Below are 26,488 nucleotides of genomic sequence, written 5' to 3' on the forward strand. Positions count from 1 at the left end.
ACTTATTTAATGTGTATTTTGACTATTTAGTTTGGTCCCGTCTGCTAACATGGAGAAGGGTTTGAGGACCTATACTGCAGCCAGCCACCAGGGGGCAGTCGAAACGCTCTGGCTTTACTTTTGGGGATCAACTCATAGCGTCCACGTTTATTGACAGACTATGAATTCAATCAACACAGATGAAATAAAACAGAGAAAAGCAGCAAATACTCACAATTTAAAAAATGACAAAAACAATTGATTGATTATCAAAATAGTCAATTTATTTATATATTTGTCAATCAACAGATTTTTGCATCTCATACAACATGTGTCCACTTTTAACATTTAACTTACAAAGCACCAAATCAGTGGTAACCGAGAACGACTGGACCACAGCTGAAGAATAATAGTAATATAGTAATACACAAGTTACTGTATTGTCAAATTTAATTTCTCAACAACATTCATCTCAGCAAACACCACGTTTGAAGTCTGATTGTCAAAAACAGTCCATTAATATCTGACTTATGAAGCAAATCATCAACTAATGGAAACACTTGGGAAACTACAGTTAATGTAAACTACCAAGGATTTTAATATTGCATCACTTTCTATATTGAATAATAAAAATCACTTAAGTACTTTAACAGAACAGAAAAACCAGTAAACGACCAATCAGACGTATTTACTCTACATTTAGTCATATTTTATAAATTGTCGTAACAAAGTATTCGTCCAAACGACCTGATTCTGACGAGCTGTTCTTTATGAACAATTACAAATATCTCAGTGGTGAAGTTATTAAAGCATCGGGCTGGTAAGTGCAGTTGAGAGAGTGAAGTGAGAGAGAGCTTCAGCTTCTGGTTTGTGACACTGAACATGATGCAACATGGGAAAATAACACAGTCACTCCGCTACAGGTGATGGGAATCAATCGCTTTTTTTATAGCAGATTTACCCACTTTTAAAAACACCTGTGTTTTGCCACTAATTTAGGTGTAAAAGTGACATTAGTCAGCTCATTTGATGTGGCCTTTTCAAAATAAAATTGGTGTCACAGTCTCCTTATTTCTTCAGAAAAGCACCCAACCATAAGTTTAGTATTTGTTTGTTTTTCTACAAACCTTAGTGACTTTTCATTGTCAGTTCTGCTCTGTCAGCGAGAAGAAACTTCAGTTCTGAGGCTGTGACTTTTTCACACGTGTGAAATCGAGCTGATGTATGAACAGGTTCTGAGCTGAAACTGGCACTGAGCAGAATGTGAATATGAGCTGAGAGTTAATTTGTATATTGAGGCTCCACATTCACCAACGTCCTCAATTTCACATGTTTTAAACTTTCCAGCTGATGAACTGAACTCAGGAAACTTGACTTAGAATCACACAAACATCTGTGAACCACGGAACCGTTTCACAGGAAAATTAAGAGTGAAAATGCTTTGCTCGTATCCTCAGCTCCGTTAATTGATGCCTTCCACGTCGATGGTGGCGTTGAGGGAGAAGTCGACCGTCTCGTCGCTGACTTCGCTCTCGGCCTTGACGTCGGCGTTGAGCAGGGAGCTGATGGACCTGCAGGTCATGGTGGGGTCATGGGGGGTGCTGATGCTGCCGGGGGGGAACGCTGCAGAGACGAGAGGGAAAACCTGTAACTGATCGGGTTCTGATAGAGATAAGAACGGTGGAACTATTTCTATATTCTACGCTCAACCAAAGTGCAAAGTGAACAAAGATCCAGATCCTGTAAAGTGAAAACTGACCGAAAAGTTAATTCTCACGGTTGTTTTATTCGTTTAAAGCTGAATGAACTCAGCAAAAGATCTCATCTGCAGAGTGATTTGTAAAATATAATAACATTTAAAAGATTGTATACGTTGCATTCATATTTTTATGTATGTATTGCAGGTGTTACAGTACTGGGTTATGTTATATGTAGCTCAGTGGGCTTTGTGTGTTTGGTTAAAATACGACTCATAGGATAATGTTCAACCAAAAGAACAAGAAATAATAATTGTCGTCCCACAGTCCTGACTTATGTTCATGCGTTTGAAAAAATAGATAAAGCTCAAATCTTTCACGGCTCTCGAGCTACAAATCTTATTTTCTGGATACTCCTCAAAGTCGTTAATATGATGAACTCATATTGGCTCCTGGCGGTCGACAGTACAGCATCACACATAAAATAAAAATGTCTTGGTACAGTAAGGCGAGTAAATAAAAAGGAGAAGAGAAATACTGTAGTGAGAGACAAAACAGCCGAGTGGTATCATCAGCTCTGCAGAACAAACGGTCGTGTGCGTTCGTGCTGTTTTCACCGCACAGCGAAATGAGTCCAAGCAGAGCTCAGGATTTATAGCAAATTGAGTCAGTCAGCAAAAAAGGGAACAGAGTGAACGACAAACAAAAGCATTAGATCTTTTACAGTTAACAGGAGAGGCCTGTGCACACACACACACTCACATTCACACACATAAACACACACACACACACACACACACACGCTTCAGTGGCTCTATAGCCACTGAAGCTGGTTTACAACAATCCTGTGTTAGTTCAGTCGCTCATGTTTCTTACGTTTCACTGCTATCAAACTATACTACACTACTATGAATACTCTCATGTACTTTGAAGTACTTAACTATAGTTTTGACGATGGGCTGTAATAACTGACTGAGTCATTTGCTAACTGATTTTAATAAAGAAGTTTAAAATCATTATTGTTTAGTAATTTTCGTAAAAATGGATCTGTTATTTTTATGGTCGGTACATGAAATTAACTTGAAATTAGCATAATTATTGTTTTGAACCTGAAACTATAAGAATAAGTAAATTAGAATCTGAGAAACATTAAGTTTGGTTCAAATGACACATTTCAGTCCATATCCATGAAGTACTAGTACTAGCTCTAAAGTTCATTAATCCTGGATGTTCAGTGTACATCGAAGTATAAGACAATTAAAAATACATGTGGGATCATTAGTAGAGCAGAAAAGATTTGTTGATTTATTAATCAGTTTTCAATCAAGTTCGAATAAACAATATTAAATATTTACTCATATCGGCGTCTTAAACGCGACTTTGATCTCTGTGATCTTTGAGCTTTGAAATCTTTTGATGAACCTTTCCACTGTTTACTAACAAACGATTCATTAATCAATCAAGTAAATAATCAACAGATAAATCGATACTAGTATGAATCATCTTCAGACAGGTGAATGTATTGGTTCTTAGAATAAAAGTTGACATTGAAAGAAGTGTAAAAAAACAATTTATATGGTTTATTACTTCACAAAATATAATACAACTAAGTTATATTCCTTTGAATAAGATTCTGGACATTCCCCATAATCAGATAATATCTAAAACTGATCAGATGTGATCCAAGTTGTTATTCCAGTAATCCTGCATTTCCATTTTCTGATAATCTAAAACTATCATTTTTTATTGAATAATCTCCTGATCGCAGAAACATGCTCATAACAAACGTCCAGTATTTCCCAGAATCCTCGGACTTGATTGGCCTCCTCCAGGCTCCCCTCTCTCTCTCTCTCTCTCCTTCCTCCTCAGCAGTGAGGGGGGGGGGGGGAGAGGAGGAGTAATTTCTCTCCTCATTAACTTCCTGATTGGTTTCGGACTCCAATTTTTGCCCGTCTGCAGTTTGTCACCAATTCCAAACTGGCAGCCCAATCGTTAATACTAATGTTTGTGTAGCTAAGTGCAACCAGCGCTTCTTTTTTTTACCCCTCAGTGATCCACTTGTACAGCAATAACACAGCATGTGTGTGGGGGGGGGGGGGAATTAGCCCGTTCACTGTTAATTCTCTGTCCGTTCATCAGCAGGAAATCTATGATGTAATTACCGGCTGGAGGCGACTGGACGTGTTTCACTGGGACGTTAAATCACGACACAGTGCGGTACACATGTTGTCTGCTGCATCCGACTGTCGCTGCTGTTTAATACAGATTAATGTGAGAAGCAGCACAAAGCCGTGTTCCCCATTAGCCCCCCCCACCCCCCAGCACCAGTTCATCACACCGGGGCCGCAACTAATTAAACAATTAACTAATTAAACAATTAGCTAATTAGCTTTCGTTACATTCCTCTATTATTTCTTTCCATTTATCGAATAATTATTTGGTTTAAAAGAGAAGCGCGGAAAATTATAATCGGTGATAAAACACTTGAATACTGGAGCTAAAAGTGAACCAATAAATTAGTTTAAAGATCAATTAATCACAGGACGTTTCAAAGCAGAAATGCAGCTTCACAATGAGACGATTTAATTTGTAATTTATCAATTACTTACGGTTGAAGACGTATTAAACAACAATTCATCATTAAACTGTCTAAACGCTGTTATATATTTTGTTTACTTTTGTACTTACATGATCCAAAATGTTTCAAGCAATGTTCAAACTCATTGTGGGAACTGTTCAGTTTCTCTATAATTTAAAGGTCTCAACTTATGAGTTGGTGCTTAAAAGTGACTTGAATTGAATTAGCTTTATATTTGTTCATACATTTTTTTCTTATTTTGATAAATGATATACAAAGACAGTTATTATTATTGTCTCAGCTCTAAATGTGAAGTGTTCAGTTCCCTCTCATCCACATTTGTACAACAATGTATTTAAATGATTTCAAAAATATTTATGATATCCGTACAAGAACTGTATTGGATCAACCCCGTACTAACTGAAAAATATTTAGATACTTAATATAGTACTATACACAAAGTTTGCTCAAGTCCTTTATAGCAGACAAGAGCCTCAGAGTAAAAACTAACTTCCCCTGTAACTAAATCATGTTTTTAGAGATACAACAGAACCAGTTCTCCATTTTCCTTCTGTCCTCAGGTACGAGATCGATAAGACTTCTGAGTCAGCTCAGTGTTGTTGTAATGAGTGAGATCCCCACACGTCTCACCATGAAAAGAGAGCCCCCCCCCCCCTTGTGTTAAACCCAACAATCTCCTGGAGCTTCAGTTTGTAACGAGAGCGACTTTACCTGCTGGTCGATGTTGAAAGAGAGTTTATTCTCCTGACTGAACTTTTGCCCTTTCCCCAGTCACTCAGAGCTCTATATAAGATTTCCTAACTATTAAACAGTCTTTGTGTGGACTAACAAAAGGAAGCTTTTTTAACCTCCCACTTGTCCTGTTCAGAGAGGGGGGGGGGCAGTGAAAGAAGGTGCAATCATTTCTGCTGCTGCCAGAGAGACGGGAACAAAAGCCCAGATGTGAGAGGAGATGGTAATTCAGTCTGATCCACCGGGGATAAGCTCTCGCTGTGGGTTTCATACTCGACACTCATCCACCGTACACAAGGGTCATGGGGGTAGATAACACTTAAGTAAACACACACACACACACTCTCAAACACACACACACACAATTCTACATTAAACTAGAGTTTTGTGACTTTCTGGAATATTTTGACATCAACTAATGCTCAGTACAAACAGTTATTTAGTGTCATGACAATAACTAACCATTTACTACATGTTGTCACGAATTAACTAATGAATTAATTAGCAGCTTTTATTACCTCCACCAAGGAGTTTGTGTATTTGTCTGCATTGGTTTGTTAGTTATCAGGGTTACACAAAAACTACTGGAGAGATTACAAACCTCAGTGGAAAGATTTCTTTACTCATTCTTTAAAATGTTCCTTGATTTCTAAGTGATCATGAATCATGGATCTTGATTTTCAAACAATCTCACATATTTAGGGGACAAATATCCAGGAATGTGATTTAGTTCAAATCCAGATAAGAATCCAGATAAGGTGAAAATTAAAAGTGGTTTCATGATGGGACTGTTGGGGCCGTGGCAGAAGTATTCACTCTACTAAGTACAATTTAAAACAAATCCATTAACATACTTCAAATAGCATGGAGCGTTAAGAAGTATTATGATCATGTTTCTATACTTAGATATCTTTTGTTTTATGTGTTATTTAGCTAAATTTAATGAAATGTCAAGTTATATATCTATAGATCTACCTTTAGCTTAGAGATAGAGATAGATAGAGATGTTTATCTATATTAGGGCGCTGGCAGATCATTTGTTTTACAGTTCAAAGGTTGAGAAGTTTTTAACAGCTGCAAGTTTACTACATTTTGCAGTTATAAGTATGAATCTGCAGAAGTCCCAGACTCCATATTGCCTTAAACCTGTGTCCGTGGTGTCCAGGGACAGCAGCACTTAGTGGAGGCTTTTATCAAGGGAACTAGAACTCACTCCCAGGGATGAAGAGTTGCCTGTCGCGGGACAAGGTTGGCCTGGGATTAAATTGCTCCCATTAAAATGATACGAGCTGTGTCCAAAAAAATCATCCCTGGCCAGTTTGAGCGGGTCCCATGTGTGTCCAAGTGAGGACGACCCTTGTCGGGATGGACGCTCCCCCCCCCCCGTGAACGATATGGGCGTCTCCCTCCTCTTCATCAGCCCAGCAGCAGCAGAAGCTTAATGGCCCAGAAAACTCAGTCAAAGAGCAGACAACCAGGCAGGAAGGCTTTAAATACTGAGCAGTGAACGGTGGAGGCTCACGTCACTCAGCTGATGTTCCCTCCACAGACCTTCACCCTCAGCTTCAAATCAATGACTTCATCTCAACCTCTTCTGGTTGAGTCTTAATTCAGAAAGTCTTCTATGAGGATTGTTCGTGTCTACAAGGTGAAATGTTCTGTACAGAACAGAAATCCAGAGCAGGGAATCAGTGAATAGTGGGTTTAAAACGAAAAAGGACTTTAATAAGCAATTAATGGAGGTTTTGTTAATAATATAAAGATGTTGTGAAAGATACTGGTCGTAAAAAATCATTAATTGAGCCAATAAAAAATAATTGAAGGGCACAAGAGCGTTTGTACCAAATTTCTCCGTAATACATAAATTGGTTGTTATCGAGCTGCAATAAATAACGAAAATACTATCATTATTTTTATTGATAATATATATTATGTTCATATAAAACTTGGTGAAGATTTACAGCACATTTTAACAAAACCATGATGATACTGAAAATCATTTTAATACAGTTTAACCTGAGACAGGATTTGAAATACTGTAACTTTGAAAATGTAAAATCTCTTTGTTTTCATGGTTCCATCACATTTAAGAAGTTATAATCCCAGTTGATATTTCAAAGCCAGAACCAGAAGTTCTATGATAATGAATATTGCTGCTGCTGGTAAGGAGAATACTAAAAGTTCCAACCCTGTCCTGTGACCGCTGAGTTAATTTCAAGCCGCATCAAACACCTTCATCAGGGAAACAAGCAAAGAGTCAAATAACAGATACTGCATTATCATGAATAAAGACTTTTCCTTTTATCGAGTGTGCAGTTAAATCTTCCCCATATCTCTCGTTCTCCTCTCTCCAATGAGGAGCCGCTGAGACAATTGTTCAAAGTGATGCAGTCTCTTAAGTGACCATTAAAGGGGGGGGGGGGGGGGGGGTCAGAAAACACTTCAATGCTCATTATCGGTTTGCCGTGGATCTGAAGAGAGAGGAGGAGCGGCGCAGGCTGACAGAAGGCATCAGTGTCGGGGTCAAAGGCTAATTAAGCAGCGAGGACCCTTTGCTCCTCTCGCATTGTTAACCAATCTGTCCCCGGTGAAGACGTCTGCCGGGGGGGGGGGGGGGGGGCGTCCCTATGCTAAATCTCCGTTTCGGCTACTGTGCATCATCAACTCGCCAAATGGCCTGTCAGTCTATCGCTGGGCGTTTTGACTCGACCCGTCCAAAAGTTATGGATATGCAATAATGAGCCGAGGCGGCCGATCGATATCTGTGGGATTTTTCTATCATCAGGTTTTTAAAACCAGCGATTCATCGTGAGGCGACAGGGTAAGAAAAACGCCAAAGTAAAGGACACAGGGAGAGTGAAATATACGGCTCTGGAGAGGAGGACGCCTCCCGCTCGGTGCTCAAGCTGCCAACTGTGTTTATCCAAGTCGTTCAGCTGCTTCACAGAGAGCTGCCACGGCGCCATCAGCTGTCAGCGCACGCCGGACGCCACGGCTGCTCCAAACCACGCAGGGAGAGGGACGCCAAGAGCATGATGAGGTGGGACGGCACCGTAACCAACCCAGTGTGTTTAATACAGAGATATCAGAGAAACAGCACCCACTCTATGTACATGCACAGGGAATTCGATATGTCTGGGGCATGAAAACGTCATTTTTTTTAGATAAACAGTAAACGTTCTGATTCTGTGAGTTTTTCAAATGTTAGAATAAAACTGTGATATTACTTTGTTTGTTTTGATTTCCTGCTTTTTTCCCTTTTGTTCACATGAAGACTTTTTAACCAAATAAACCAAATATTCAAATTAAATATGAGAGTATCAGTTAATAACATTTCCTTTGGATGTAAATCTGATTTACATGGTTTGTATTATGAATTACTTAAGATCACATCAAATTAGAATAATGAAGCTCTTCTCTGCTTTTTCTTTGATAGTAATTCTAGCATCTTTTTATGAAAGGATTATAAATACAGGTCACCTAATAATCACAATATATGAATTCATTATTTTCCTTTTGAAACACTGAACAAAAACGTCCACTGGTTTCAACCTGAAATTATATTTTCATATCTCAACTGTTGCCCCAAAAAAAAAACGATGAATAGAAACAGACAAACCGACGTTTTAAGACTCAAATAACTGAGAGTTCCTTCAATGATCATACACTGCTCTGCAAGAACCTGGTTTCAAATAAACCAGAGGTCAATTGAAATATTGAATCATTAAATTTCAAGCCACCGAAAGCTGGACAGTGTGTGTGTGTGTGTGTGTGTTTGTGTGTGTGTGTGTTAGTGTGAGAGACAAATAGAGAGTGAGGGCATGAGGACATAAACCACACCACCCAGCCTGTTTAACGTCTCCAGCGCCCCAGGCCGGTGCTAATGCTGGTGTCGTACAACACATTACAAAGGTGCTTGAGCCCTGAACAGACAATTACACTGAGATTCAGCTCATCCACAGGCCCACAGGCGACCAGGGCACTTAGCTGCACAGCGGGTGAGGAGGACTCTCTCATGGGCCACACAGGACGGAGCCACTGTAACTAAGAGTCAGGAGAGACACTCAATCAGTCACATATTCAAACAGGCCCTCCAGGGACAGACAGGGCCCAGCAGGGGGACGTTCTCCAGTGCTGGCTCTCACTTACACTTTAGATCCTTCTAGGGTTCTTAAGGTTCCAACAACTCTTTGGTAAATGCGTTTGTAGTTTTTATTGAGCTTTACTTGACATAAGGCGATGTTGCAGGTTCCAGTGGGTAACTAAAGGCCGGCGCATGCTTCTGCGTTTTCACGGGCCCGGAAGCGTAAGAGCCATTCCGGGCCTTTTAAGTATTTACGGATCCCTTCTTAGGTGCTTATGTGTGTCGCCCAATTTTTCTAACTAGACGGCAAAGCTCCGCAAGCGTCACGTAGCCGGCAAGGCTGTGATTGGTCTGCTAACTACATCATTTCCGGAGTCACATTTCCGGTTCATGCCCGATAATACCGTCTCTTCTTCGTGCCACTCACGAAGAAGAGCCGACTTCGACAAAAAACATAACTCCGCCTAGTGTTCTGGCGGGGAATTGCTTTGCAACACGTGCAACGCTTGGAAAGCCATGAATGACAACGAGTCCTGCGTCACAATTGCGTGAAAAGCCGCAGACACTGTTGCCTTAAGTGATGGATGCACAGTAGGAACACGTATTGGAACCTTAGCAGAATGCCAAAGCGGCTTCATCCCCAAATCACTACTGTGCAGATGTTGGCTGCAAATCAAGCAAATCAATCAAATGCAAGATGACAGAGTTCGTATCACGGATATTTTGGCTTCATTTTTGGAAACTAAGACGAAGTGGAGACACGTTGACCATCTTTATAAACAGCGTATGGTCCGAACCAAACTATTTCATTAAAGCTTTCTCTAAATCGCATAATCATAAATTAAAACAGCGTAGACGGTCGACTGCCAGAAAATGTCATGTGAAGAATCCCAGTGGACACATGTTCAGGTTCAAGTCTGCTTATATTAGGTTGAAAAGTTAATTTCATTTAAACATCGATGATACATATAATCCTTGTTTCAGCATCATTCAACTGCAAATGATGGCAAAACAAAAATCAAAACAAATCATTTTAAACTATGCCATTAAAAGTCATATTGAATGTCATATATTAGGTTCTACAACCTAAATTTGTGCGTATTAAAGATAAAATCAAAACGCATGCACCAAACCAACAGGCTCCTTCCAGCCTTTGTTTTTCTCAGGTTCGGTGAAACCACGCTGACGACATGTACCGAGCTGACTGATGATCTCAACATGTCAGTGACCAAGGAAATGAACTCTGGCTGCTACATGACATGAAACAGCACTTCCTCCTGAAAGGTCACCTCATGGGTTGGAAGCTCCGATTAGTTTCAGCTTTAATAAATCCTAAAGAGTGAGGGGCCTTGGTGACATCTCCAGAATGAGTGTGGCCCCGGCGTGAGTTCAGGTCCATGCAGCGAGTGTGTGTTCGAAGGGACTTCCTCAAGTGTGTGTGTGTGTGTGTGTGTGTGTGTGTGTGTGTGTGTGTGTGTGTGTGTGTGTGAAGTGTGAAGTTGAGAGTAATCTGATCTGGAACCAGGTAAAGCCCATTTTGCACACGAAACAAAGAAACTTACTGACACCAATCTCTCTGTCGTTTCTTTCCACCTTTTCTTTCCTCCAGAGGAGCTTCAATAAATAACGAAAATACTATCATTATTTTTATTGATAATATATATGATGTCCATATAAAACTTGGTGAACATTTACAGCACATTGTAACAAACCATTATGAAACCGATAATCATTTTAATTCCGTTTATCCTCTAACACATGATAAGTTCCCTGAGACAGGATTTGAAATACTGTAACTTTGAAAAGGTAAAATGTCTTTGTTTTCTTTGTTCCCACTTATAATCCCAGTTGATATTTTAAAGCCCAAACCAGACTTTCTATGATAATGAATATTGCTGCTGCTGGTAAGAAGAATACAGAAAAGAGTCCCGATTAGTTTCAGCTTTAATAAATCCTAAAGAGGGAGGGGCCTTTGTGACATCTCCAGAACGAGTGTGGCCCCGGCGTGAGTTCAGGTACATGCAGCGAGTGAGTGTTCGAAGGGACTTCCTCAACTGTGTGTGTGTGTGAAGTTGAAAGTAATCTGATCTGGAAGCACGTAAAGCCCATTTTGCACACGAAACAAAGAAACTTACTGACACCAATCTCTCTGTCGTTTCTTTCCACCTTTTCTTTCCTCCAGAGGAGGCGGAGAACCTGAAGCCACAGACTCTAAACGCAGTAACTCACCGTGGTGTACAGTACGCTATGGATCCAAGCCAGTGAAATCAATAGAATATCATCTAGAAAGATAGTAATGGATTTCTAACTTAATGGGCTCACACAGGTCCATCGATTAGCAGGATTAACATCTGCAATACCTCAACAATCTGATTTGCATTTAAATTACTGTACGCTCGGTGCTGACACCAATATAACAAAACAGACAAATGTATAGCCAGCACAGCGGCTTCAGTATGAATCTTGTTTGTTTAAAAAAACAAACGCAAGAAGTACATGAGAGGAAAGTTGTCGTCCTTCAATTGCTTTGCTGCATTTTAACAGTAAATGGGAGTCTTTGAAAAACAGCTACTAATGAATTGAAACTGCAACTGGACCTAAATACTAACAGGGTTCATACACATTTTGACCAATGGATTTCCATGACTTTTCAACAACTTTAAACCAAATTTCCATGTCCAAACATTTTGTGAACGTGACAAAATGTAGTATTTAAACTAGCAATGAGAATATCAAGGCATACAGTATACCTTACGCATACGCTCCCATACTAACTCAGTTACTTTGAGAGCGTATGCCTGCTTATATTTTGAGCGTATTTCTTTAAAAGCATATGAATTATTTAAAACTCAGCGTAAATGAACGACATGAAATTATGAATATAACAAATTTCCATGACTTTTCCAAAACTTTTGGGATTTCATTTTTTTCCAGGACTTTTCCAGGCCTGGAAATACACATTTTACAATGCCATGACTATTCCAGGTTTGTCATGACCGTAGGAACCCTGTACTAATGACTGGTATTACAATGTTAGTGCTACACTCAATGACAGGGAAATCTTTCTGAATATTCTGCCCAGTTCCAACTTTATTTATTTTATGACTAATGAAAATAAACCAAGCTATATAGGTTTGCGTATATATATATATATATATCTTATGTGTAAGTCGACCATCTGAACAGACAGCTTGAAAACTTTGAGCAGTTTTCAATTTTGAAAAAAAAGTCCCGACAAGGACGAAAAAGAAAGAAGATGAAGAGGAAGAGACTCGTCCTGAAGCCGTCTCCTGTGAGATACAGCACCAGTGTGTGTTTGTGTGTGTGTGTGTAGATATGGGGGGGCGGGGGGTTGATGTTGGGAGGGCAGCGAGCTGGGATGGGGGGGTGGGGGGGGAGTTTGATGGACTGCGCTGTCGCCTCCCGCTCGGCGATTTACGGCGGCGGTGCTGCTGACGAGCGCCGGGCAGTAAACAGGGCCGGGCCGGGGGGGGGGGGTGTATTTCACAGGGAGCTGGCTTTTATGAAGAACACCGGGACGGCCGCCCCCCCCACACACAGCTCCACCCGGCCCGCCGTGACGGATGGAGAAAGACGCATGACAAGCTTCATCATTGTTTGTAAATCTTAACTGTTCCCGCTCACTAACTCCAGAAGGCAATTTTGCGGAGACAGCGCGGCCTGTGGGGGGGGCGGGGGAGGGAGGGGAGGGAGGGAGGGAGGGCGGAGAGTGAGACGGGGGGGGTAGGCGGAGGGGAAAGGACAGCGTGGCACTCCTGAAGGTTATTTGGATCTCTGTATTTGGCCAACTGATTAGCCCTCTCCTGGGAGGGAGATAAATCTGACAGGGTGGCAGAAGGGGGTGTGGGGGTGGGTGGGTGGTGGGGGGGGCTGGGGGGGGCAGGTACACTCACACAGCTCAGACGTTTCCTCCTCACGGGCTCGAGCGACTCAACATGTTCAGTCAAAGTGAAACAATTCGAGGATTAAACTCAGATTTTTTTAGGGGGGAGTGTTGAAAGTTATTTGGAAACTTTCTCTGTTTCTGATCAGAGGATAAATCTGCTCCCATGTACAGTGAGTGTGTATATTAATAAAGTAAATCATTAAGTGGTAGTAAGAAATAAACATTTGGACATTTGCACTGACTGTTATTTTTTTTCTACTCTATTATCCCGCCTATAGCGTATTCATATTTATATTTATTTTTATTTTATCCTGCTCATAGTGTATTCATCGTTCTGATATCATACAATTCCTCTTAATACTGTAATATTCCATATATATTTCTAACTGTACAGATCTATTTATTACATTTTCACTTTAATATGCACAATACTCATATACTTCTTATTGCCACACACCCTCCTCCAACCACTGATCATTGGAACATTTGTACAATTACACTACTGTTACTTTTTTTTACTACTGTATTATCCCGCCTATAGTGTATTCATATTTATATTTATTTTTATTTTTATCCTGCTCATAGTGTATTCATCGTTCTGATATCATACAATTCCTCTTAATACTGTAATATTCCATCTATATTTCTTACTGTACAGATCTTATTTATTTACATTTTCACTTTAACATGCACAATACTTTGCACTTTTACTGCCTTTTTTGCACTTCTGGTTAGATGTTAAACTGCATTTTGTTGTATATGTACTTGTACTGTACAATAACAATAAAGTTGAATCTAATCTAAACCTTGTTTCTAAAGATAATTACAAGAATTTCTTTCTGTCATGAATTTGTAAAAAAACTTTGTTATTATAACGTGAACTTTATATGGGAAAGGTCCTGGGAACACATTCTGATGCAGAACAACACAATGAGTGTGTGTTGACTTATGAAACCAGCTCAGTGGAGCAGGACTTGATGGTTTTGTGTTTCACTCACAACAAAGATGTGTCTTTTTTCCTTGTAATTTATACTCACATTTATCCACATATTCAAAAAAACAAATTAATAACACCCACACATATCTTGAATTCTAAATTCTCAAGGGGAAAGTCCCTCTTGGATCTAAAGTTTGAGAACCTCTGGTGTAGGGGGCTTGTTTCTCTGTGGGACCACCCTCGGAGGATGTTGTTGTGTAGTAATGGAGCATGGCGACGCACAGCAGGGGGCCGACATGGGACCCCCAGGGAACGGACAGGTGAAAGTCATAAACACACACAGGTAGAAGAGGAGATGCTGGTGGTGTCAGCAGATTCACTGAGAGAAGGATGTTGTCTTTGGACTAATGACGCTCTTCCCCCATGTCCGATATCAATGAGTAATAATACACAATACTGCTTTGTTAACGGCAAAGCAGCCACTTCAGTGTTTGATCCCTAAAGAGAAAATATCCTCATGGCAAATACAACTGTGATTTCATTTTAATAAAACATTAGATATTAATTTTAAATCAGATGTTTTTCCAAACAACACTTTGAACAGAACAGGAGCTGCTTCCTTTCAGACATTCAAGACACGCTGGTTAATAAGAATAAAAATAAGAGCAAATTTTATACAATTACGACTTCTGATATCTGAGGAACATTTCTGAACAGTTTGCAACAGGTGCTTCAGAGGAAAGTGAGGAAACTGAAGATATATATTCTCACATGCAGTTCCATAAACACTTCTTTACAAACATACATCCTCCTCAACTAAGTTAGAGGAGGTGATAAGCTACATACTGTATATTGTATTTACTTTTCTTATACTATGTATATAATATACGTTTTGTAACCTCGGCTGAGCCATATCTTTGTACCCTTGACTCTTAAATCTGCTTAAAGGTGATTACAGAAAAATTTTCTTGTAAATAAAAGTGACCATTCTTCCTCCATAAAGAAAAGCACTGAAACAACATTAATATCCCTCCCTCTCTCTTCTCCGCTTATCTCTCTCTCTCATCGTGTGCTCGTATGAATTCTTTACTAAGCTCCTCAAATACTTTCTTGAAAATATTAAGCAATACACACAATCTGATTCTGAGGCAAACACACAGTCAGTAATGCTCCACGGAGATTCCCGGCTCAGATTGGTGGAGGTGAAGTGAGACAGAAATCTAGAAATCTGAGATCAGATCCGATTCAACTTAACGAAAAGACACAGAGCTGCACTGTCAAGTCCTTCTGCAGTTTAGTGGTTGTTTTGAAGTTGATCATTGTAATCAACTGTACGTCATCTTCTGAACAGAGAAGATAACAGAAAGGCAAGTACAGAACACTAACTCAATTTGAAGTAAAATAAAAGGTAAATCTAAAAGTAGAAAAGCTTCACTTGAGACCGATTTCCTCTTCTAACTGTGGCACTCTCGAATTGAGCGATACTAAAACGTTATGGGGCCCCAAGACATGCGAGTGTGTGTTTGTTGTGTGCACCGTGTGTCTCTGTGTGTGTGACTCACAGGCTGCCGTGGTGTCAGAGTTGTTGTTGTTGTCCTCCAGGTTGAAGAAGGAGGAGCCCAGGCCCTGGCTCAGGTAGCTGGCTGCTGGGTAGTAGGAGTGCATGCAGTAGGGAGAGGACACGTTGTGGCTGGACAGGCGGCTGTCGCTGTGAGACATCTGCTTCATCAAGAACACACACACACAGGCAACTTTAACATCAACGTCATGAATTTAATAATATAAAGATGTATATTAGGTTTCAATTATTTTCTGTTTGGGTATTTTAAGAGTGAAAATTATTGTTTTTTGATCAATTATTCTCACACTTATTTTCTCAATCGAGGAACTAAATGTGAAGCTTACAAAATGTTAGAAAAAGGTGAAAATGCTTCTTAAAGCCAAAGTCCAGAACTTCAAATGTCTTGTTTTGTCAAAAATATAATAAAACAATATCTATAATATATGGTATTGTCTCAAATGGCCATGAGGTGAAGCTCATGATCACTAGAGCCCATAAAAATGATTTATTTACCATTAATATTCTTCCTAGTTTTTCTGAGGCAGATTACACTGTTTCACTGACTCAGTTTTGACCATTTCAGTGGAGACAGTGACAAATGCTGGATAAAAAACTTGGCACATTCTGGCTTTAAAAGATCTTTCCTGCTCGGCTCATTCATTCTTTGCAGAGGCTACATTATTAACAGACTCAAGGTGAAATCATCCACAAAATGATACAAGTTAATAATTCCACTACGGTCGTTGAACTAGTTCTTCACGATCTAATCAGGACACGTTGTTGTAAATGAAATACTGTCAGTTTCTTCAGATTGTCCTATGTAAATAAATAACAAAAATTCAGTAGTGTGTTTACATTGGTTACGATATCTGCCCTGTTATTCATTATCCAGGCAAAAGAATCTATAAAACCACCAGTGGATATTTCCCTATGCATTCCCTGATTGTTTTATCCACATTTCTTTTGTACATTTGATATTTTCAAATACAATATAAACAGACTTGTTCCCCTTTCCCATATGCTTGTACAATCCGCCGAATCAGACATCAGATATCCACAGACTTCACTAAACTGACCAGCAGGAATACAGACATAAAGGGTGACAGAGAATGAGACGTGTTTGATTTCACAGGCCCCGGACTTGTTCTAGAAATGAGCTGCAACACGGCGCTGGCTCTCTCCAGAGCTCAGAAAACTTTAAAACGAGCTGTCTACTCAGCAGCAAGGCCGCCTCAGCAAGGGTTTTCAATTTCACTTTTATGGAATTTGATTTCTGTCAGCCCGTAATACGTCACCCGTATTGTCCACACCATCAATTCTCCGACAGCTTTATAAACTGTTATTTAAGCTACACTCAGCTCTTGTATTGGGCTGTGAAAAATACAACAGAGATTGGACGGGAGTCTCGAGTGCACGGAGCTTACGGGTTGTAAGGACACAAGCAGCGGCCGGGACAAAAGCTCTGCTTGTTCACAGAGGAAGAAAGAAAACAAGAAAACAGGTTTTTATTTCTATTTATATTGTATTTAAAGCACTTTGAGCTGAATGTCTCGTATGAAAGGGGATGTTTACAGAAAAGGTTTCTATCCAGTGGTCAAACGCAGATTAGAGGAACCTCAACTGTCTGTGTGACGGTGAATAAACATTTATTAAAAACTCAGCGTTTACAGATACAAATTCTAGGAACATTTTTAGTTATTTAACCCAACGACTGTATGACAGCTCAGCTAAAGAGAAGCCAAATCATCTCTCTCGCCCCCTGGTGGCTGGCTGCAGTATCGGTAATAAAACCCAACTCTTCCATGTTAGTAGATGGGACAAGGGCCAAATTAGAAAATACAAATTCAAGATAATACATTTCTTCTAAAGATGGTTTCTGTCATTTGAGGGAGTTCTTATCACTCTGATGTTTGTTCAAGCATCTTCTGTGCATGTGTAGTTTTTTGAATTCAAGGGTTGATCCTCCGCTTTTAAGATTCTTGTGTTAAGAGTAAAAAATGTTATTGACCTGAAGATGATAATTGTGAATTGTTAGTTTCATGGAGATATGAATGACAGCAATTATCATTTAAAGAAGTAATGACATTACAGGAGCTTTGTGCATTACCCGAGTGAGTTAAAATCTGAAATCATTAACATGTATTTTTCTCTCTGAGAAGGAAGATGCCACATATCGAAGTATAAACTCCCTGAAGTGTAACCTGCTGGCTCCTGGGGGGGCTTCCCTACCTCCCTGAGTGGGCCTATCTCTCCTTATCTGGCACCATCTCCTGTCTGGAAGCTCAACACCACCCTTATATTATTATCACCGTCCACCTGCATGACAGCCAAGCACCAGTGAGTGCACAGTGGAGGAGAGAAGCTGGTAGATGATACACTGATAAAGACCAGTGGGCTCCTCTGTGGTGAGAAGAGCACAGGACCTGTAGATCTCTATGTAATGTAATGATCACTATTAGATTAGCTTGATTCTTTAAAACAAATCGGTATTAACCTGCACTTTCTGAGCTTGCTTCATGAGAGGAGCTCTGCAGGTTTCAAAAAGTTCAATGTAATACTTTTGAAGACCATAACGAATGAGATTGCGAGGTAGGCCATTAAAAATAAATGTAAGAAATATTGCAGAGGGTTGTGCAGAATTCTAATATCTATGAATATCTAAGGGTATTAGTGCTGATCCGGAAATTGATCCAGATTTTGTGAATACGAATTTTATCACTTTACACTTTGGTGACTGGAAACTCCCTCTTCACTGAGATGAAAACAGCAGTTGTAGCATTTCTGATCTCAGCTGGTCAGTGGATCCAGAGTTTGTGGCCACGCACTGCAGAAGCACAAAGAGCTACTCGTCAACAGTCGGGCTCTGGGAACCAGAAGACGACTTATCAGCTGATCCAAGATGGCGTGCAGGCTCAAGATCAGCTGATACACTTAAGGCCTTTGTGCTTTTGCAGAACCAATGTCAGCCGTTTGTAGAAACTTTCTATCTACGTGGTATATGTATCTGATTTCAAAACGTATATGCAATATGGTGATTAAGTGGCCAGATAAAAACAAATCATGCACATTACGAAGTCTGTAAAACAACTCGCCTCATAAGAAATGTGCATCAGGCATAGCAAAGGCATGAAACCTTATATAAGTATTAAAACCAAAAAGTTTGTGGTACTTTCTGTACGTTTTTTTACATGGATATAAAATGTACTTTCACAGGATGTTATAATGGAGAAAAAAAAGAAGCTGATAAAACACGTCACAGCCCAAAGCTGACAGAGAAACACAAAGATAAGAACTTTGGAGACAAAATCACAACTGAGTCAGTGAAGGATTATCACACTGGAGGTTCAGGACAGGTGGAGGAGACAAGAATGAAGAGGTTTTAGTGATAATTATTCCAACCCAGGTGATAAACGATGATTAACCGCTCATTTTATTTCTACAGTGATATTCAATCACAATAACAATCAATCTCTAGTTACAAACTACGTATTTGTGGCATCGAAACTCATCTTCAAATAATCAGCTCCTCATGCAAATACAAAAATAGTGGTCTCTGAATTTGAATAACCATAACACGTAGCCCTCTCAACCTGACACCTCCACTGAAAATACCATAAATCACTAAAGGAGGATGGCCAAATTATGCTAAAGAGTGCTAACTGATTAGCATTAATGTGCTCACTTTCTCCTTCAGGCGCTGAGGCATGGCGGTTTGTTCCTCCGCCGACAGACAATACCATTAACCTTTGCAATTCAGGCGCTGCTGTGCACCGGCGGCGGGTTAGCGGAGGCAGTGACCCCAAAACTAGATGTTGCTACTGGGGAGGGCGGGGGGGTGGTGGACAAACGTTCTTCATAGGACAAAAAAAACAACTTAAAAAACCCTCCTCTGAGAACACCGGAGAGTTATAGATCTAATTTGCTTCACGCACAAAGTCATCTCATTTGACACAGTAAAGATACATTCAAGCATAAATCAGCATGAATATATACGTGGGTGTGTGTGTGTGTGTGTGTGTGTGTGTGTGTGTGTGTGTGTGTGTACACTATCTCCATGATGTGTCTCACCTATGTTATACCATGAGGCACTAAAACCGACATTCTCATTCATCTCTAACGAAAACAAAGAAATAAGAAGATTATTGTTTCATGAGATAGTAATTTATGTACATTTTTTATGCTCACAAGGTCACACACATACACACACACACACACACACACACACACACACACACTTGAATCATCTGCTGTATGTTACATCACTGTCTTATCACAGCTATAATTTCCTCACCATTATATAATGTACAAAAATGGATTTTACTTATTACCTTTTTTTCTGCAAGTCTTGTTATTTTCTAAATCAGAACATGAGTCTTTCATTGCTGCTGAAATTGATTCTTATCAAGCAAAACTGCAAAATATTTCTCCAGCTTCTGATTTCGATTCTAGATTAAACTTCCACGTATTTAATGCTAAATGATTATTAGACTCATGAAAACAATTGCAAACCTCAATGTTTTCAATTAATCTCTTCATTGGGGTTTGTCATCATTCAATCATTTGGCTGGTTTGCTTCATGTGTTTGGAGAAGGGAGGAACTTTATGAAATAATGAAGAGTGAAGTAATGATAATGAAGTTCAAATAAAGAATTTTACAAGTTTAGAAGTATTTTAATATTTTTGGAGAGTCTTTTGTAAGCATATTGACACAAGTGCTTTTTCTCTGCACACAAGTTTCTGTTTCTAAAAGCAACTCCTGTAGTAGATGTCAGATTGTGTTCAAAAGTAAATAAAAAAATATAATTATCCTGATAAGGTTACAATATTACTTCTTTAAAGTTGAAAGACTCCTGAGCGAAGGTCGTGGTTTCACACTCTTCTTAATCGACTGAGAAAGACAAACACTCGATAAAACATTTTATAAATCTGAGGTTGATCATATTAAACTCATGTGCTTGAACAATGTATGAGCAATATATCGAAATATATAGAACCTTTGTTATGTCGCTACTGATGAAAACTATATTACGATAATGATTGATATTGTTTTATCAACCAGCCTTACACTGAATTATATCTTTATCTCAAATCAAATATAATATTGAATATGAAATATACATGAAGATAAACTGAAGGCAAGTTAAACACACTGCAGGCTACCAACAAGCAGTATCAACAGTTTCAAATACACGTAAATCTAATGTTGACGGGGAATATTAATATGTACGCTGCAGTAGAACGGCTGCCATGGTATTAACACGAGCTATAACCTCAGCAGCTGATTGGATGTGGTTAGTCACCTGGTACTGCTGGTAGTTGTACAGGTTGCTGTAGTAGGTCGGGTAGCATGACGGCTGGTAGAAGTTGTAATAGGAGGTTTCCATCAGCAGGTCGGACCCCCCCTCACCATGAGCCCTGCCGCCGGCCATCGGGCTGGAGGAGGATGCCGAGCGACTCCCTGGACGGACACACACATACACAGTGGAGACACACAACAAATAAGACAACAATCAACACAGACGTTAAATCATTTTATGATGTTTTTGTATTGGTGTTGTGAAATAGTTTTTGCTTGTTACAACTCAAGGAAATAAGTCAGGCTGTAAATGTGAGTGTGTTTCTGCTGGGAAAATCAATGAATTTTATCCTTAACATTATAATTGATGTTACAATATTAATCAGATCTGCTGTTTCATCTTTTATAAGGGGAAAAAAAATAAATTTATTGAACTTTACAAGATTCTCCAGGTCATGCCATCCCTCCCTCAAACTGCTGCCAACAGCACCATCTGCAGGCGACACCTGAACATACTGAGAAACCAACTGATACTCCAAAGCATCACAGCAGAGACATGAGGCTTCACATCAGCACAAACAAGACCATTAAATCCTCATTACTTATTATCTGTTGTACTTTCCTTATCAACAAGGCCACATTCTTCTCAGAAGCCGCTCACACAACGAAGACACTGTGCACCGCTGAGGCCGGAGATACTGACATTTGTTGTCCCCGTTCAAACTCTTGTCATCAGTGATTCACCAAGTGCTCAACTCCTTTTTTCCACCTCAGTATTTTCCCTCTGTTGCCAAGCCAGCCACCAAAGGTTCACGCTTTCACACATACACAGTGGAGACAGAGCTGGACGTGAGCAGCCTTGACCACAGTCATGTTCCACCTCCTGAAATGTATTATCAGGCCGAGCGGGAACTCGGTATCTGCTGTTTCTGCCTCCACACGACAAGAAAGAAGGCAAAGATGCCTGATAAGGTGGTCATCAAATCGACTTTCACTTGTTTTCCAATGGAAATGGGATCTACAGAGCTTATGAAGAGGTTCTTGCCACGTGGATTGTTTCATTGAACTTGAAAACACAAGTGCAGTGGCTGTTCTAAACCTGCCTGAGTGGACTGGGCTGTTAACTGTGTCTGTGGTGATGCTGGTTGCAGCTTCTCTTTATGAAACTGTAAAAGTGACCTGCAGTGATTGAGTCCTGCAGCCGTGCTTCATTGGACGTGTCTCACTCCACAGAGACGTGAAGAGAGATGTTCATCTGTTTTTTCAAAGATCAGTGAAGCTCGACTCACAGAACCCTGAACTAGAGATGCAGCTCTCATTGTCAGAGCTGGTCAACATCCACTAGGACAATTTATATCTATTTGTATTTATCCATATATGATTTTTTTTTTCTTATATTCTTTATTTTTATGACAGTTGTTTACAAAAACTTAAATCAGCGCAAGTGCAATTTTCTTTCTTCTGCTGTCAACCTTTTTCAAAATTGGGTAACTTTGTACATTTTGGGAGAGGTATAGTGCTTACATGTAGACAATAATCACACATCAGTAGAGAAAAACAAATAAATGAATAAAAATATATATGATTGTTTTAACAGCGTGATATAATGTGAGTAATGTGTTCTTCTTGGCTTTTATTTACACACCAGGATTATAATTGTACAATACAATGACAATAAAGGCTTCTTATTCTATTCTGTCTTTTTGACCCTGATCAAAATAAGAGGGAATACTCTTAAATATCAAAGTGATTCAAATTAAGTATGAATAAAATAATCTGTCAAACATTCTTTGTATATAAAATAATAAAAACCATCCCGTTAATTTTAAAAGCTGTTATCTCTAATGCTGCCTTGATTTAGCGAGCCTCACCGACCTCTATCCCATTCTCGCTCAAATCACCCTCTAACATGTTGTTGTTTTTTATTCGGCTTGTTTTTATTCATTTATTTGTTTTTCTCTACTGATCTGTGATTATTGTCTACATGAACGCACTATACCTCTCGCAAAATGTACAAAGTTACCCAATTTTGAAAAAGGTTGACAGCAGAAGAAAGAAAATTGCCCTTGGGCTGATTTAAGTTTTTGTAAACAACCTCCAAAAAAGTAAAGTATATAATTATTTTTTTTTAAAAGATGTTATCTCGCTCCTCTAAAGTTACGTTTATAGAGAATTTTATTATATTTAGGTGAATTTGCAGTCTGGTAACTGTTGTTGTTTTGTGCTCCTCTATACTGAGCTGTCGGCTGGGGGGTGCGACACATGGGAGGGCACTGGGACAGTTACTGGTCCGTACCATAGACTGTGGTCCGTACCTGTGAAACCCAGAGAAGAAGAAGAGGAGGCGGTCGGAGTCAGGGATCGTCCGTCCACAGAGAACAGGCAGTCGGCTCCGGCCTCGTTCTTCACCATGACCTCGGGTCCCGGCAGAGTCACCGGACTACAGATCCCAAGCTCCTCCTCTTGGAAATGCTGCCTCCTCAAGGCGACCTGGAGGGGAGGAGAGGAAACAGCTGATATGAGGCCGTTTGGCAGAAAACAAACATTCTGCAGGATCGCCTGAGTTTGGAGAACAGACAGTGCCTGCTGGCTACTAAATAATTACACACAATATGAATATGATTACACAGATTGTCCTAAGATAAATTAAAACCAAACAATAATACACTTTTTTCAGTTATCAGGGCGTTATGTTGATGTATATTAAACCTTAGTTGTATTGACTAATTATTGATATTGTTTTATTGTCGGTCCATACTAACTAAACTACATAAAATAAATAAATAAACACAAACAATACTTCAAGCTACAGAAAAAAATATAGGAAATTAGCATAAATTATGACATTCCCAATTTATGTCCTTTAACCCACATGTTAATTAATGTGTGCATTAATGTGTTCATTAATTAACAGCCTTTTGAAATATTATAAGTGTAATAAAATACAGTTAAATGTCCAAAAGCACAAAGTGTTGATAAAGTTAAGGTAACTGTGTGTAAACTAAACTACAGCTACATTTTAGTTAGCATGTTTGTACACAAATAAAAGTGAGAAAAAAAAAAGGTAACGTAAACTATGTGATGAGTTTACTTAAGTCACGTTAATAAACTTCCTTTAAATATTATAAGTAATAAAATACAATAAAAAAACAAACACACATTAAGTTGTTGTAAAGTTAAGCTAGCTGTGTGTAAACTAAGCTACATTTTAGTTAGCATGTTTGCAAATAAACTCATCTCCACAGATTAAGATGAAGATGAGTCTTGTTAAATTATATTTTTTCAAACTGTCTTTATAAATGTAATAAGTAATAAAATAAACAAAAAACATTTATAAACACACATTAACTTGTGGTAAAGTTAAGCTAGCTGTGTGTAAACTAAGCTACATTTTAGTTAGCATGTTTGTACACAAATTAAAGTATTAAAAACAATAAGTAAAGTAAACTCATCTCTACATATTAAGATGTAGATGAGTCGTGTTAATTTATATCTGTTAAAACTGTCTTTATAAATGTATTAATTAATAAAATTAACAAACAACATTTATAAACACACATTAAGTTGTGGTTAAGTTAAGCTAGCTCAAGCTGTGTGTAAACTAAGCTACATTTTAGTTAGCATGTTTGTACACAAATTAAAGTGAGAAAAACAACAAGTAAAGTAAACTAACTACCACCAGTTAAGATGTAGATGAGTCGTCTTAAATTATATCTATTAAAACTGTCTTTCAAAATGTATTAAGTAATAAAATAAACATTTATAAACACACATTAACTTGTGGTAAAGTTAAGCTAGCTGTGGATAAACTAAGCTACACTTTAGCATGAGAGTGATTAAAAACAATAAGTAAACTCATCTCCACATATTAAAAAACAAATAAACACTGATTTAAATGATTCTCCACCCCAGTTAAATGCAGAGTCCCCCGGGGTCACACTTGGAGAACCTCCGGCCCTGGCCCCCGGCTCTGCGCATGAGGCTAGCCGGGCTAACAGGTGCGGTGGCCGGGTTACCTGCGCCGCCATGACCCGCTGTCTCTCCGCGATCAGGCTGCACTTGACGCACTCGCAGTCCCGCCAGTTGCAGAAGCGCTTGTGGCCTTTCAGCGGGGACACGAAGCCGTGGTTCCGGCAGCGGGAGCACTTGGGCATCCTGGCGGGCCTCGGGTGGCCCTGGGCCGGGGAGAGAGGCTCGCTGCTCCCCGGGGGAACCGGCTTGCTCCGCTTGTCCGAGTTCATGATGGAAGTGGAAGGAGAAGAACCAGGAGGAGGCTGGGAGACCTGGAGCTGCTGGGCTGCTCGGCTGTACTGGGTCCTTACTGGTTCCTTACTGGTTCCTGTACTGGACTACTGGTTCCTTACTGGAGGCTATAAGGTCACCGGCCCCCCCCTGCCGGGAGTCAGTGCTGCTACTGGGAGGAAACCGACTGGAAGCGGGGGAGAGACGAGGGAGGACAGTGGCATCAGTCTGCTGCTGCCCTGTGTCCACACTGGGTTTATTAATAAGACATTTTATCTGAAGCTCATTGTTCCATGTGAGCTTCTGGGTGTTTGGAGCTGACCCACAGTGACCCACAAACCAACCAGGAGCTGATCTGGAAGAACATGTACTGTTTTTTATCTGCTGGAAGGCAAAAAAAACCCTCTTTTATTGGTGCAGGATGTCACTCAGTAGAGCACAAACATCCACCAAGGCCAAAATCAAATTCTATTCATATAGCTCATATTCACAAATCATAATTTCTCAACATCATCTGTTCTTAGTCCTCAACAAGAGTACAAGTTCAACAGAAAACTCCCAGAGTGTGTTACTCAGCTTTTACAACAATGATTAGAAGAAACAGTGTTTTAACATAATGGGAAAGAATGTTTAAAATATTCATAAATACGAAAATGTCTGATAGAGATGAGGGGAGCAGCAATGATAAATAGATTGAGGAGTTATTGTCAGTAATATGTGAGGAGACATATTGTATATTAAGCAGTCTCCTTAAATTCTATCAAGCTGTACCAAATTGAATCAAATTTCAGTCTCCTAAATATTGTTGTAATATTTCTGTCATTAAGACCCATGAATTTTTCCCTGGGGAATATGTGAAAATGTAAGAAAACACTTTCAAGGTCAATGAAAGTGTAAAATAAGAATCAGTTCAGCACCAACATTTATAATAAGAATATTACATTTTATTAATATGGTGCTTTAACCACTTATAGGTCAAGGGTTAGGGTTAGAAATAGAAAAAATTGGAAAAAAATGACTCTGGACATAAATTATTAATATATATAACATGGAACATTTCTCCAGAGTGACGCTAACAACTGATTATCTTATTCCAAACAGTTCTGAAGAGGTGGGTCTGAGTCAAGTTCTGAAGGTGTGAGGGTCGGTGCAGCAGGTGAGATGTTTGAGGTCCCAGAGAGAGGGAGCAGCTATTGGTCCTGAGAGGAGGTGACAGGAGGTCGGCCTCGGAGGAGTGGGGAGGTGGAGCATGTCGGTGAAGGACCAGGAGGCCTCACCGGGATAAGGAAGGATTTGACAGTGAGGAGCACTTTGATTTTGGATCCACTGTGGAGACGGAGAATCAGAGAAACGATCAAACACATTAATTTATGGAAAACTAACCAGCTAACAAACAACGGCCAAGACATAACCTCCTTGGCTGGAGTGGGAAATCAACTCTTGATTGCAGAGAT

The 26,488-nt window shown here is 39.6% G+C and overlaps 1 protein-coding gene across 1 annotated transcript; it reads right to left on the reverse strand.

Moving 5' to 3' along the window:
- Positions 1 to 1,441: 1,441 nt before the first annotated feature.
- dmrt1 (doublesex and mab-3 related transcription factor 1) lies at positions 1,442 to 25,033 on the reverse strand. Its single transcript, XM_061070802.1, has 5 exons — positions 24,809 to 25,033; positions 23,108 to 23,282; positions 20,797 to 20,954; positions 15,498 to 15,657; positions 1,442 to 1,602 (listed from the first exon to the last, which is right to left on the reverse strand). The coding sequence occupies exons 1-5, from the start codon at positions 25,031 to 25,033 to the stop codon at positions 1,442 to 1,444; spliced, it is 879 nt and encodes a 292-aa protein (XP_060926785.1).
- Between the last annotated feature and the right edge of the window lie 1,455 nt (positions 25,034 to 26,488).

This window comes from Limanda limanda, chromosome 5 (assembly GCF_963576545.1).
Source record: "Limanda limanda chromosome 5, fLimLim1.1, whole genome shotgun sequence".
In the NCBI taxonomy this organism is placed as follows: Eukaryota; Metazoa; Chordata; class Actinopteri; order Pleuronectiformes; family Pleuronectidae; genus Limanda; species Limanda limanda.

What these genes read in the sequence shown, in the direction of transcription:
- dmrt1 (XM_061070802.1), bottom strand. Translation starts at nt 25,033, where the DNA reads ATGAACTCGGACAAGCGGAGCAAGCCGGTTCCCCCGGGGAGCAGCGAG. An exon ending in AGCGGGTCATGGCGGCGCAG is followed by an intron (nt 23,283 to 24,808) that starts GTAACCCGGCCA and finishes CCTCCCCTCCAG; the next exon opens with GTCGCCTTGAGGAGGCAGCA. An exon ending in CTCTGACACCACGGCAGCCT is followed by an intron (nt 1,603 to 15,497) that starts GTGAGTCACACA and finishes TCGTCTCTGCAG; the next exon opens with CGTTCCCCCCCGGCAGCATC.